This window comes from Phaseolus vulgaris, chromosome 1 (assembly GCF_051622355.1).
Source record: "Phaseolus vulgaris cultivar YP4 chromosome 1, ASM5162235v1, whole genome shotgun sequence".
Classification (NCBI taxonomy): Eukaryota; Viridiplantae; Streptophyta; class Magnoliopsida; order Fabales; family Fabaceae; genus Phaseolus; species Phaseolus vulgaris.
The window spans coordinates 6,797,366-6,810,167 of NC_143498.1; the positions used below are offsets into that span (position 1 = coordinate 6,797,366).

Sequence of the window (12,802 nt, forward strand, 5' to 3'; positions counted from 1 at the left end):
GTATCTTCATAATATGACATGACATTTCAATATCTATTGCAAAGTATTTTTTAGGTTATGTCTGTTATACTTTACTTGAGTTCTCAATTCGTACAAACTACATATATCTTCCAACTTCCATGTATAACACCTCCACATTCTATAATTAAATTATACTCATCGTAAATATATAACTAATAAATACATCTACTACTTTAAATACATATACACACAAAAAATACTAGAACACTAGGTTCTCAAACATTATATATATATTCTATAAAAAAGACTAAAAAGTTATAAATGTCTTTGTAACATCAATTGGTCTTTTCACTGACAATATCACCCCCTCATGTACTAAGTACGATCATCGTAGTTTCATAATATATGTCTAAGAGTGTATTAATAATTTAAACAATCATCATTTTCAACATGATATACACATATATATGTATATTATTTCATCAGCACATGTTCCCATATCAAAGAACTATCACATATTCTCCCTCTAGAAAACACACAACAAATCACACATGAATTCTTCTCCAATACTATAGGGAATACTCAATTACTTTTCAATGACTTTAGGATAACTTGACACATTGTACGCCTTCAACAAAAATCGTATTAAGTATATCTCACCAAATACTAACACCTAACTCTTTAGAAATATCTTGGAAATTCATCCTTATCTTCCTACATTATGGTGGCTCATTACACCTACTTTGTAATAACTTGATGCACCAACCTCTTTTGGTTTCTCCCCATCTAATATTTTAGTTTATATGATCTCGATTATCGGAAGTCAATATATATTTTTTCCTTATGAATTTAGTTAGTTAATATTATGACCCCCTGGGGTCACAATACAATATCAGTATCCTTCACACAACCATTATATGCCACGATACGTAACAAATATATATATATATATATATATATAAATATATATCCAACACTCTTATCAAATATGCATATCGCTTGAGCGAGCTTATCTCGCTTGAGCGATCCTCTAAAAAATGAAGATTTCCTTACTTTAGTGACCTTATGTGATGCAATTCAAATTGAGCTTTGGATTATGAGAGTTGAAGATGTAGCAGAAGTAATATGACACACCAAAGATATGGAGGTTTGGTGAAGTTTTGAAGTGGTTTTGGTGTTGAAACTAAGGAGAGGTTCGACCAACTCCCTAAGGATTCAGTAGGCATTTAGGCTTTCTAGCAAAAAGGAGATTTTGGGAGAATGAGTTCTAAAACTTCATAGGTTTTCATTCAGTTATGCCAAATATGAATACAAGAGGTGAATAACACCTATTTATATATGAAGAGGTGAAGGTAGATTGCTCCTTAAGCTACCATAACTCTAGTTAAGCAAATTTAACCATGATGAGTTGTAGTAGCCTAAAGGTGTCACCCAAGTCCTCTTGAGATGCTTTAATAAACCCTTGCTTGTATGACAAGTGAAGGTTTCTAGAGTGTCTCTGATTTATTTGACATCCTACTCTAGAAATGGTCCAGAAATACAAGACTTGAAAATAACTATTCTACTTTTTACAGTTGTCATACAGACTAAGACAATTACTTATGTTGTACATTTTTTTGTTATTAGTCATGTGTAAACTGACTTGAAACTTGTGGATGGTCCTCCATCGTTATGTCTCTTGAGCGATACCACCTTTAGAGAAGAGAAAATTAATGTGGTCTCTCTCTCACTCAAGCAACCTCTAATCATTTAAGCAACTATATTTGCCTTCATATTGTCCAAGTGTCACATCAACACTTGATCAAGGAGATTTATTATATAGTATAACAAGTTCCATAAATATTATGTCACCACCATTGTCTCAACGTTTGAGCGACTACTTTGTCGCTTATTGGAAGCCCTAAAGGAGAGAGAATTGCCTAAAAATTTCTCTCACCTAATTCTTAAGCCATAATTTGAGTGACATGTAATGTCACTTGAGCAACCTTGAGTGATACATGTCAAGATCACTAATCGCTTGAACAACATCCAAATTCATGAAGATTCATTTAAAATTATGTGTTGTAATTACAATTTTACCAATTATATTATATCTTAGTTGTCTAAAACAATGATTTTACATTCAATAATTATTTTAAATCAATTTAGCTCAAAATAGTTATCTTAAATTTCAAATGCGACTTAATTCAAATATCATTATCAATATATTCCAACATATCTAAATCAACTTTGAATAAAGTAGATGCAATTTATTAATTTCCCCTATCTAAAGGTAGTGTACATGAGTGAGTAAACAACTTCAAAATACTTCCAAAGCTTAAAGTGAACTAGTCGTACTTTGAAAGTGTTAATCTATACGATTAGCATCTCCCAAAGAAAAAAATATAATAGATTGAACCAAATATAGAAAAATGTTAACTTGAACCAATATCATACTAAATCTATTTTGATGTCTCTCTCAGTGGTATTATACCTTGTTAGCAAAATATTAAACGCTTATAAAATATTTGTATAATTAGATATATTTAAAATATATATATATATATATATATATATATATAATTTTAAAATAAAAGTTCAACAACGGAAAAATAACCAGTATATCTTACAAAAGATATTTGATGTTCAAGTCCATATCCATAATAACTATGTTTAAATATTAAATTCTTTTAAAAAACTCTTTGTTATATATATATATATATATTTTTTTTTATTTTTTATTTTTTTATTTTTTATTTTTATTTTTTATTTTTTTTACATTGAACTTAAACTATACTTTGAATAAATGCGTATAGTATTGTCTAAACTCAAGCAATTTTAAAAATATTAACATGATCCGATTCATCATAGATTGGTGAGTTAAACTAACTAATCTACTTAAATTTAAAATAGTTGTTTGAAAAATAAATATTTTTATTATTTTTATATTTAAAAAATATACGTAAAAATTAAAAACTATATAATTAAGAATTAAATATTACATATAATAATAAAATAATAAAATAATTAAAAAATTAAAAATGTCACGGTAACTCACAACTCAATCTTTACAAACTTCAAAATTTTCAAATTGTAACATTACTTCTATCTATAAATGCTAATATTTCCAAATTTGTACATAACATATTACACATATTAAAGAATTAAAATTTTAATTTAATATTATTTTTGTAAAAAAAAATTCTGTTTTTAAGTGGTGGGTCAATGTATCCTACATAAATTAAAGCATAGAAAGCCAAATATAATTTTGAAGTCATTGTAAAAATATTTGAATTTGTAATTTGAGCTAATCCATGAAGAAAAATGGGAGAAAAATGAATCCATGAAGACAGCATTGGTAAGAGAGAAGTGTTGGTGGCACAGTGTGAATCCTTATCTTTTGATTTGAGGTACCCAAGTTGGCTAAAAAAGTATGTGTCTAATCATGTTCCTATTACAAAGCAAAAACAATAATTTTGATTAAATTAAAATAAACTAAAACCTTCTATGACCCAACTGGTCCTATCTAATGAATATCAACAACCCCACATCCTCTTCAATTATCATTATTTTCTATTTCATTTTCAATTTCTTTTTATGTATTTATTCAATGTATAAAAAGCAAATTACATCATTTTTTCCACGACAGAAAGGTTGTAATTAATGAAAAACTTTATCTTAATTGAATGTGAAAGTAGGTCCATTACCAAACTTTATTTGCTTCTTCTCTAGTTTTGTTTTACTTTCTCTACTTAGCTTTTCTTTATTTTTATTTTTTTCCTTTTTTAACTGGAAGATTATTTCTTGATCACTATTTTTTCAATAAACAAAACACATATCAAGAATCATTATAAAAAAATTATTAAATAAAAGTTAATTTTATAAACTAAAATAATTAGTCACTAAATTAGAAATCATTTTATAAACTAAAAACTATTAATATTTAAAATAGTTTCTATTATTAATAAAAATTTATAAATAATTTATAAATTGTTATTTAACTACTACCTACTAAGATTTTAGTTACTAACTATTTATGTTCTAAATTGGTCTCTATTAGTCTTTTAGAAACTAATTTATAATATAAAATATTAGTAACTAAAATTTTGGTTTAGGGTTTAGGGTTTAGGGTTTATATACCAATTTAAAAAACATTTTATAATACTTTATTAATAATAATAAGCACATTATACATCAATAATTTTTTAGTCTCTAAATTAATATATAATTTAATCAATATAGTGACTAATTATTTTTTATCTCTAAATTTGGTTACTAATGAGTTTTTTTTAGGGAATTATTGTTCAGATTAATTTTGGATTTTATTTTCTTAAACAAAATCTTGTATTTAAATATTGTCAAAAATGTAATATAATATAATAGAGAGAGTGAAAAGTTATTGAGTATATATTAGTTAAAAGTTTAACTAAAATATTCCTTGTTGCATTTTTTTTTTATACTTAGTTTTTTTATAATACATTGTATAATGATCATATACATGTATTTTTCTTATGGAGTTTATTCATTTATTCATGTTATAATCAACCATAATTGATTGAATTTATTAGTTCATTTATTTTTGGATTTATTAGGACACTCTTTTTATTTATTTGAGTAAGTTTCTTACAAATAAAAATACAAAATAGGGAAATCTTGCACCTTACGTTTAAGTTTATGACAAAGCAACAATTTAAGATGAGGATAAAAACTTCCATTTTCATAGAAATTACTTGTGAAAAATGTATGTGATCGTGTCGCAATTATTTATAGTTTTTATTTTGTAGAAATGTTATTAATGGGTTAATTGACTTTTAGGAAAATTGAAAAAAAAATGATAAAAATTACGTACCCTTATTGGAAAAGAAAAAAACAAAAAAGGTAAAAAAAAGAACCTATCTGGGTATTTTTAACTTAACTTTTTAGGTATGGAATGTTTCTTAAATGGTCTTTAAAACATTGAAGAAATTAATTTTCATAAATATTACCCAAAGTTGGATTAATAACTTCACATAAATTTTCAGTTAAGAAGTTTCACTTTTTGTAAAATAAATTGTGTCTTAACTTCAGTTCTCATGCATTGAATCCAATAAATTTAAATCATTGATCATATGAGCTATCTATTTCTCTAAGCTTTTCTAAAAAAAATTATAATTATTTTTCCTTATTTCATGTAAAATTGATTTAATTGATCAAAATTTTCTGTCTAGCTAGAAGACTTATGGCAAGTTTTTTTTATATATAATCATAATATTAATAACAATTATTAAGAAATAATAACTAAACACCTTATTAAACTTTGAGTGCATACAATATATATATATATATATATATATATATATATTTCAACTTGATTGTATTCTATATTTAAAAAATAACTCAGATTCCAGTCTTAAAAAAATATTACAAAAATATAAAAGGTAAAAACAATCAAAATTAGAATCCAAGATCAGAGAATGTACAAAAATCATAATTGTGATTTGGGTTTTTGGTTAAGATTTTGGATTTTGATTTAGAATGTATTGTGTTTTGGAGTTTTGATTTGAATGAGATTGTGCAATCATGTGTTTTTTCTCTCTTTGATTTTGTTTGTTTTATTTTAATTTTCATAACATTTCTACTTATTTTATAATGATAGAATTTTGCAGCATTTAATAAATTACTAAAATAACAATTCAATTTAATCAAAGAGACTAAAGTAGAAAATAAATGTTTATGATCATTAGTAGTCAAACTTTGATTAGAACAAAAGCAGAAACAAAATAATATGAGGGACTTAATTAACCCTATTATAAATTTAGATGAGAAATATTTTCACTTTTTTCATAAAAATAGAAAATAAATTATTTGTTGATAAAATAATTAATATGCATGTACTATTTTTATTTATTTTTAATCATTGCTTTTGAAAAAGTTTTATGTATCATTTTAAATTTTCAAAATAACATTAATAATTCTTTAATAAACACAAAAGTTATGAAAAAGTAGGTAATGGAATATTATAAACTTTTAAAAAAATGGAGCATATATACTAGTATTTCGTAATCATGAAAAAAGGTTAAACAGTGTATTATTGAAACTAAAACCAATATTTTTATTTTATATATCTATAATCTATCTATACTTTATAACCATAACAGTAATAAAAAAATTTATCTCCTACATATTTCATTTTCCAAAAATACTCTAATAGTATAATTGTTATATTCTTCTTACATTATTATTTATATAATTACTTTCAATACATTATTTCTCTTGAACTTTTAGTTAAACAAATCACTTTCTATTTATATAATTACTTAAATATAACTTCTTTGTAAGAAAAAAACCACAAATATATAAGTATTTTAATTGATGTAATAAACTTTCATCTAATTTTTTTAAATTTTTTTATTAATAAATATATATTATTTTTGTTAATATATAGATTTTGGTCTAATTTTTTTTTTAATAATATTTTAATATATATTATTTTTGTTAATATATAAATTTTGGTCTAATTTTTTTTTTTTAATAATATTTTTTTTTACTTGAGGTGATTGTTGTTAAAAACTAAAACTAGGGAAATAAAATAAATGAGTAATAAATAATTTTAAATTTATTTATAAAGATTTCTTAAAAATATATTTATTCTTTATTTAATTTAAAATCATATTTATTACTCTAAATAAACTGAATTTTACATATATTTTTCGTCTCTTGGAATGTTTATGTAGAAAATTTAATAAAAAAAACATTACTGGAAATTTTTTTTTTTTAATATTTTAAAAAAACAAACGAAGCAAAGCATGCCAAATATAGTTTACCAATTTCAGATTATCCAAAGACTTAAAAATTTCTATTCTATCAATCGCTTGAAAGAAGAAAGAAATATTTTTGTATACAGAAACAAATATTCAAAAGCATAAATTTATTTTTTATAGGCTTAAAATTTTTTTTATATTAATTTTATAAATAATATATAATCCTTAAATATCTGCTTATGTCTACAAAAACTGTTTAGTTTTTTATTTGGTGTCCTTGTATTTTTTATTTTCATTCTTTATAATCTTAAATTTAAAGAAAAATGGATATATAGATGGTAATTGAAATCGTTTAGTAATTTGATTTTTCTTCCATGTATCATAAGAAATTTGATAGATGACAATCTCTTCACACCTCTTATATATTAATTAATATAAATTATAAAAGAAAGTTGAAATAATTTTTATTTTTAAATTTTGACCTGAGATAATTCTAGAAAAGAAGAAGCAGTTAAAGAAATTGTAAAAAAGAAAACTGTAATTTATTTTTATTATTATTAATAATTAATTATTTATCTCTTAAAAACCGTATAGTCTGACCCTGTCTCTGTGTCTCTATGTCTGTGTGACCCATTCAGTCTCTCACTCTTCACTCGCCATTTCCAGTAACAGAGAGCGACCTCTCCTTCAATCCCATTTCAAAACCGCTCCTTCTCCTTCCTATAAGACTTCTCTCTCCCCCTTTCTCTCTCTTCTTTGCCTTCTCTTTCTCTCTAACATCTCATCAACACAATCCTTCAATCATCACCATCTACTACACTCTCAATCTTTCGGATCTTGTTGCTGTTGTGGGTCTCTTTGTGTGTGGATCCTTGGATCCTGATCCTCTACTCAATCCTCATTCTGGGTTGCTTTTCTTTCTCGGGATTAGATCTCTTTCTTCTGTCAACCACCCACCACGCTTCAACTCACTGCTTCCATCACTAGTGTTCACTGTCTACCTTTTGATGGCGTTTTGAATACCCTTTTACCAGGTGAGACTTTTTCATGCGGAATTTTGACTTTTGGGGACTCAAACAGAATAAAAATCTTATTTTTGCTTCTGGGGTTCTGTTTTTGACTTCTTGTTTCTTGTGAAATCGGAAGCGAGATTCTTTTGGTTGTTTGTTTGTTGGAAATGTCCTGTATCGAAAAAACGGAACTTGGGTTCTCATTGGATTGTGAATTTGATGTGAGATCAGTGTTGAATTGGAAGATTGTGGAGAGGGGGATTGGGAATCTAAGCATTGTTTATCATCATGATGATTTGTATGAATCTCTAGTTGTTGTAGTTTTAGTCTCTAGTTTTATTTTGATGACATAAGCTTTGTATTACAAAGACTTTAATAATTGTTGTAATTGCTAGGAAAATGCAGCAGAAGATTTGAATATGGGGACTCTTACTCATTGTATTGCCTTCCCCCCCTTTTCTTTTGTCTTAATTGAAAATAAAAATCTTGCCCCGATTATTCTTCATGCACTAGAAACCTGGAGACTGGATTATAAAGCAGAATCGGTGTACATTATGGTTATTGGTTACTGATTAGTCTGAATGTCTTTGAGAAGGGGCTGTTTGTGTGTTTATCATCTCAGGGAAAATTAATAGTTTTACTGATACTTTGGAATTATGGTGATTGCGTTGTGTTGTGTTACTTACTACAATTTGAATGGAAAATAACTTATGACACAAACTGACAGGTCTTCCATTTTGTCATCTCACTCCTAATTTCTTCTTCAAGTGGGTAAGTTGCCATCACAACCAAAGTCTGCCCGATGAACTGTGTTTCAAAATGTTGTAATCTCTATTTTGTTTTTTGTTGGACGACGGAAAGGAAAGAGAAATGTTTGAAATTTTGCTGATTATATATTATTGAAAGCTGGCCCTGCTATAAGGGTAGTCTTGCAGCATGATAAATTTTTATATAAACACTAGATTAATGGCTAAAACTGTTCATGTTAGTGTTCATGATGTATTTGTTTCTTGTGTACAAACATATCTAAGCCTCAATTATTTGTTTCTATGTAACTTGTAGGCTACTGTGAGTGATGGATCCAATTAACCTTTTACCTGCTGATGGGGTTGAAGTGGTCCACCAAAATGGGGTCCACGATGAACCTTCAAATTCTGGGGAGGATGGTGGTGCTTCATATGATTTAGACCCCAGTGTCACTGAAACTGCAGAAACTGTAGCTTCAAATGGAAATTTTGATAATGTCCATCAGTCAGATAGTGCTGCAATTGATAACTTATTTGTGGCACAAATCAAAGAATCAAATGACATTATTGATGGCAATAGCATGATCATTACTAAGGTTAGGGGATTTTGTGGCCCTTGTGTTGCTTTCATTAAGTTGTTTATGGTATATGAATCTCATATATTCACTCAATTATAGGAAGAGGATATGAAAATATCAGATCAAACAAAACAGTCAAGGGCACCAAAGGGTTTTGTCAAGAATAAGAATGCAAAGGCTCCAAGTTCCAGTGGTGTTCATGCAGGTTTGGTGAATAAGAGCAAAATTAGAAAAGATAAAGAAATATCCTCATCTGTTTCAAATGGTACTTTAGCTTTAGACTCTCGCCCAAAACAGTCTATTAAAAGCAGCAGATCATTCAATGATCGGCAGACTGAATTGTCCAATCCCAAGGTAAACTCTCTTTTCTTTGTATGCCAAAGTAAACTCTATTATTACCTTTGCGTGCTTTCCCATTTTTTTATTTAGTAAATTGGATGAATATAATATGCTTCTTTTAATCTTATCTGTTTTTGGCAATAAAGTTTATAGTTTAGGTATTACCTGATTCACTTTGTTTTTCTCAGCACCCTTTGAAGTCTGATGAAGCATCTTCTGAAGTATCAATGTATGTAATGCTTACTTCTTGTCAGTGTTTCATCTCTGGAAAGATAGATTATTGTTATTATTTAACTGGAGGACTTGATGTTTTGTATACAGGGAGAAGACAAAAACAAAATCATTGAGAAAAGGACCTGTTAAAGATCAAGAAATAGATTCTTCCTTGTATCCTTTTTTGGGATTGTGTATTTCTCCTAGTGAGTGAAAACCTGGAACTACTGGGTCTCTATTACTTAAATTTATTATTTAGTATGGTGCTGTGCATATTGTGGTTTAACCTTAATCCACTTAGAAGCACCAACAATGAAGATGCCAAACCTCAAAGGGTGGGGACACTTCCAAATTATGGATTCAGTTTTAAGTGTGGCGAACGAGCCGAGAGAAGAAAAGAGGTGAGTAACTTGTACATTGTTGACGTCCAGGTTTCTTTTGAATAAGCTTGCAGTTTTAAAATTCAATTGATATTTTGGTGAGCAGTTCTATGATAAGCTTGAGGAAAGGATTCAGGCAAAGGAAGAGGAGAAGAATAACATGCAAGCAAAAACCAAGGTGAGACTACTTGATATATGGGCTAAAATGTTGATTGAAAATTTATCTCTTAATAATGTTAATCTTTTAATCCCTTTTATAGGAGACCCAAGATGCCGAGATTAAGAAGCTTAGGAAGAGTCTAAATTTTAAAGCAACTCCAATGCCAAGCTTTTATCAGGAGCCTGCTCCTCCTAAGGTTGAGCTAAAGAAGGTCCTTTCTCTCTCTTTCTCTGTGGTTGTGTTTGCTCACGTGCACACACAACATGTGTGTCTCCTTGTACTTGCTTGCATGTGTACCTTCAGCCTGCACTGATTATTTTCAGATTATGTCTTCTTCTTTTTTGCTTTGAAGCCATGTGTGTGTGTTTTATGTGCATGTGCCGCATGGAAATAGACAAAAACACAGATGAAAGCATACATACAACTTGGAGTTTGATAGAGACAGCATACAATATTCTTCTAAAAATAATTAGTAAAGAGCGTTGTTTGCAGATGAAAGCTTTATTCTCACTGTTTCCATTTCTCTCTCTTTGTTTTATTTTGTTATGCTATGTTTCTTGCTTGTTCTTTAATATCCTGTGATTATGAAATGTTTGATCTTCAATCATGATGTAGATTCACTCATTAATTATTGTATTGGATATAAAATAAAATAATACTTTCATTTTGAAAGGGAGATTTGGTAAAAAAAATAAATTGTAAGATTGTTCGACCATTATTTGTGGGGAGATCACACAGTAAATCATACCTATATCATTTTTTTTATCACACAATAGATACTACATGCATCACATCATAGTATAATTTGGTTTCCTGAATGACTTCCTTTCTTGTATACCCATTGGTAAACAAGTTGCTTGAGTGTTTCTAGAACTGGTTAATGTTTGCTTGGAGAGTTTTTTATGAATTGTTTGTATTCCTTGCTTTGCTGACAAAACATATCATTGTGAGCAACGGTAGTTGTAATTGTTTTTTGAATGTGTTATATTGTTCTGATAAGGCTAAATAAATTACTCTGAATGTCCCTGTCACTTCACTGAGTTTTCAGGATAGGTCCCTCCAATCTAAAAGTTCTTAACAGGATCTGTATGCTTCTAAAAACTTTTGAATGAGTTATTATAATTTTTACTATTTTTTCTGTTAGTTCCTTACTAGTTACAAAAATTAATAATCAAATCCCTATAATTTGTAATACCAGTATAGATATAGAATGACTTGCAGACAATTGCGAGTATCCATTAATAGAGTTGACCATAAGTCATCCAGTAAAGACCTATGTAAAAATTTTCACAATTGTAGGATACCATCATCAGCATATGTTTGGATTTAGGTTGGATCATCCAAAGTCTTGTTTAACTACCAAATAAAGTAATGTTAACTTATTTGATAGCACACTCAGGAATTGATTCTTAGTCCAAAAGTAAATTTTCACCGGATAAGAAAAATTATACTAGGTTTTACTTACTGGTGTTTAGAGTAAAAACATCTAAAAGCATAAATCATTTCACTTTAAAATAAATTTCATTCAAATTTAATTTTATTAACACTCATCCAACAACACGTGTACACTTTTTTTAGATTACAGCGACATTTTTGAAAATTTAGTATAACTAAAAGGTCATTTTTTGAGAATGCAAGTTTTTGGTCATGTCATTTAGAAAATTAAGCATCTTTTGCTTATGGGTGTTACTAATGTAGATACCAACTACAAGGCCAAAATCTCCCAAGTTTGGTCGTAAGAAGACTTCAGCTAATTCAGAGTCAGATGGAAACAATAGCAGTGGTTCAAGATTAGCTCGTTTAAGTCTGGATGAGAAAGTGTCAGAGAGTAACCCCAGTAAGGGACCTAATCCTGTCCTTCAAAAGAAGCCGCATCGAAGATCCCTTCCTTCTCGTCTGGCCTCCGAAAGGAACAGTGCATCAAAATCAACAACTGCACATACTTCATCCAAGGCTATCAAAGATGAAAAGTCTTCCTTATCTCATGCTGCTAAAAAGGATACTATCATATCCAATGCCACAGGAGAAGTGAAAACCGACACGGTTGCAGCAAATGAGGAGAAAAGTATCTTGTCCAGTCAAACAATTGAGGTTGTGCTTCTGAATGTGGCTGCTTCAGATAATAAGTCGAGTGAAGACTCTCATGTGAATGTTGATATAGCAGTTGAAGAGAAACCTCTGCCCCCCTTGGCACAAGAACCTGTTGCTGCACAGCAATGAACAAAAGAGCAGGTTACTTTTCAAGAATGATTCATTATCTGATGAGATGTTATAGAAGCATATGATTCAAATTATTTGACAATGAAGGCTTGCAGATTTGCATTATGGTTTGTGTTGTCAGTTGTCATCATGATGTCCAAGCAGCATTGTTTCTTTCTGTGTTTACTGACTCCCAAGCTTGGCAGTTTGGTTCTCATTCTTCTCTTTCGCGCTTGCAGCAATGCATGTAATATTTGCCAGGTTATTCTAGTTGATGTTTTGGTATATGCAGCACTTGTCTGTTTAATGGAAATTTATTTGGAGGAAAATTTTGAGAAAGTTTGCTATCTGGTGATGGTTCAAGTTGTTCAGGCCTTTGTTTTGTTAAACAATTTGACATTGTCTCATGTACAAGCTTTTTGTGTTGTGGCCCTTCTAGCTGAATCATACAGATCAAATTCTTCTGTCACTATAACAATCCACTTCTTGCTCTCATT

General features: G+C 28.7%; 1 protein-coding gene across 8 annotated transcripts; it reads left to right on the forward strand.

Annotated features, from left to right (window-relative positions):
- Positions 1 to 7,268: 7,268 nt before the first annotated feature.
- On the forward strand, positions 7,269 to 12,802 carry LOC137813322 (protein WVD2-like 6). 8 transcript variants are annotated; one of them, XM_068615471.2, is made up of 10 exons: positions 7,270 to 7,714; positions 8,418 to 8,461; positions 8,753 to 9,032; positions 9,114 to 9,368; positions 9,542 to 9,582; positions 9,675 to 9,740; positions 9,868 to 9,967; positions 10,053 to 10,124; positions 10,207 to 10,302; positions 11,805 to 12,802. In XM_068615471.2, the coding sequence occupies exons 3-10, from the start codon at positions 8,766 to 8,768 to the stop codon at positions 12,324 to 12,326; spliced, it is 1,419 nt and encodes a 472-aa protein (XP_068471572.1). In that variant the 5' UTR covers positions 7,270 to 7,714; positions 8,418 to 8,461; positions 8,753 to 8,765; the 3' UTR covers positions 12,327 to 12,802. The 8 variants fall into 8 exon arrangements, with proteins under 8 accessions (XP_068471566.1, XP_068471572.1, XP_068471571.1 ...); XM_068615466.2 differs by having other exon boundaries at positions 7,282 to 7,714; positions 10,207 to 10,317; XM_068615468.2 differs by having other exon boundaries at positions 7,284 to 7,714; positions 9,871 to 9,967; positions 10,207 to 10,317.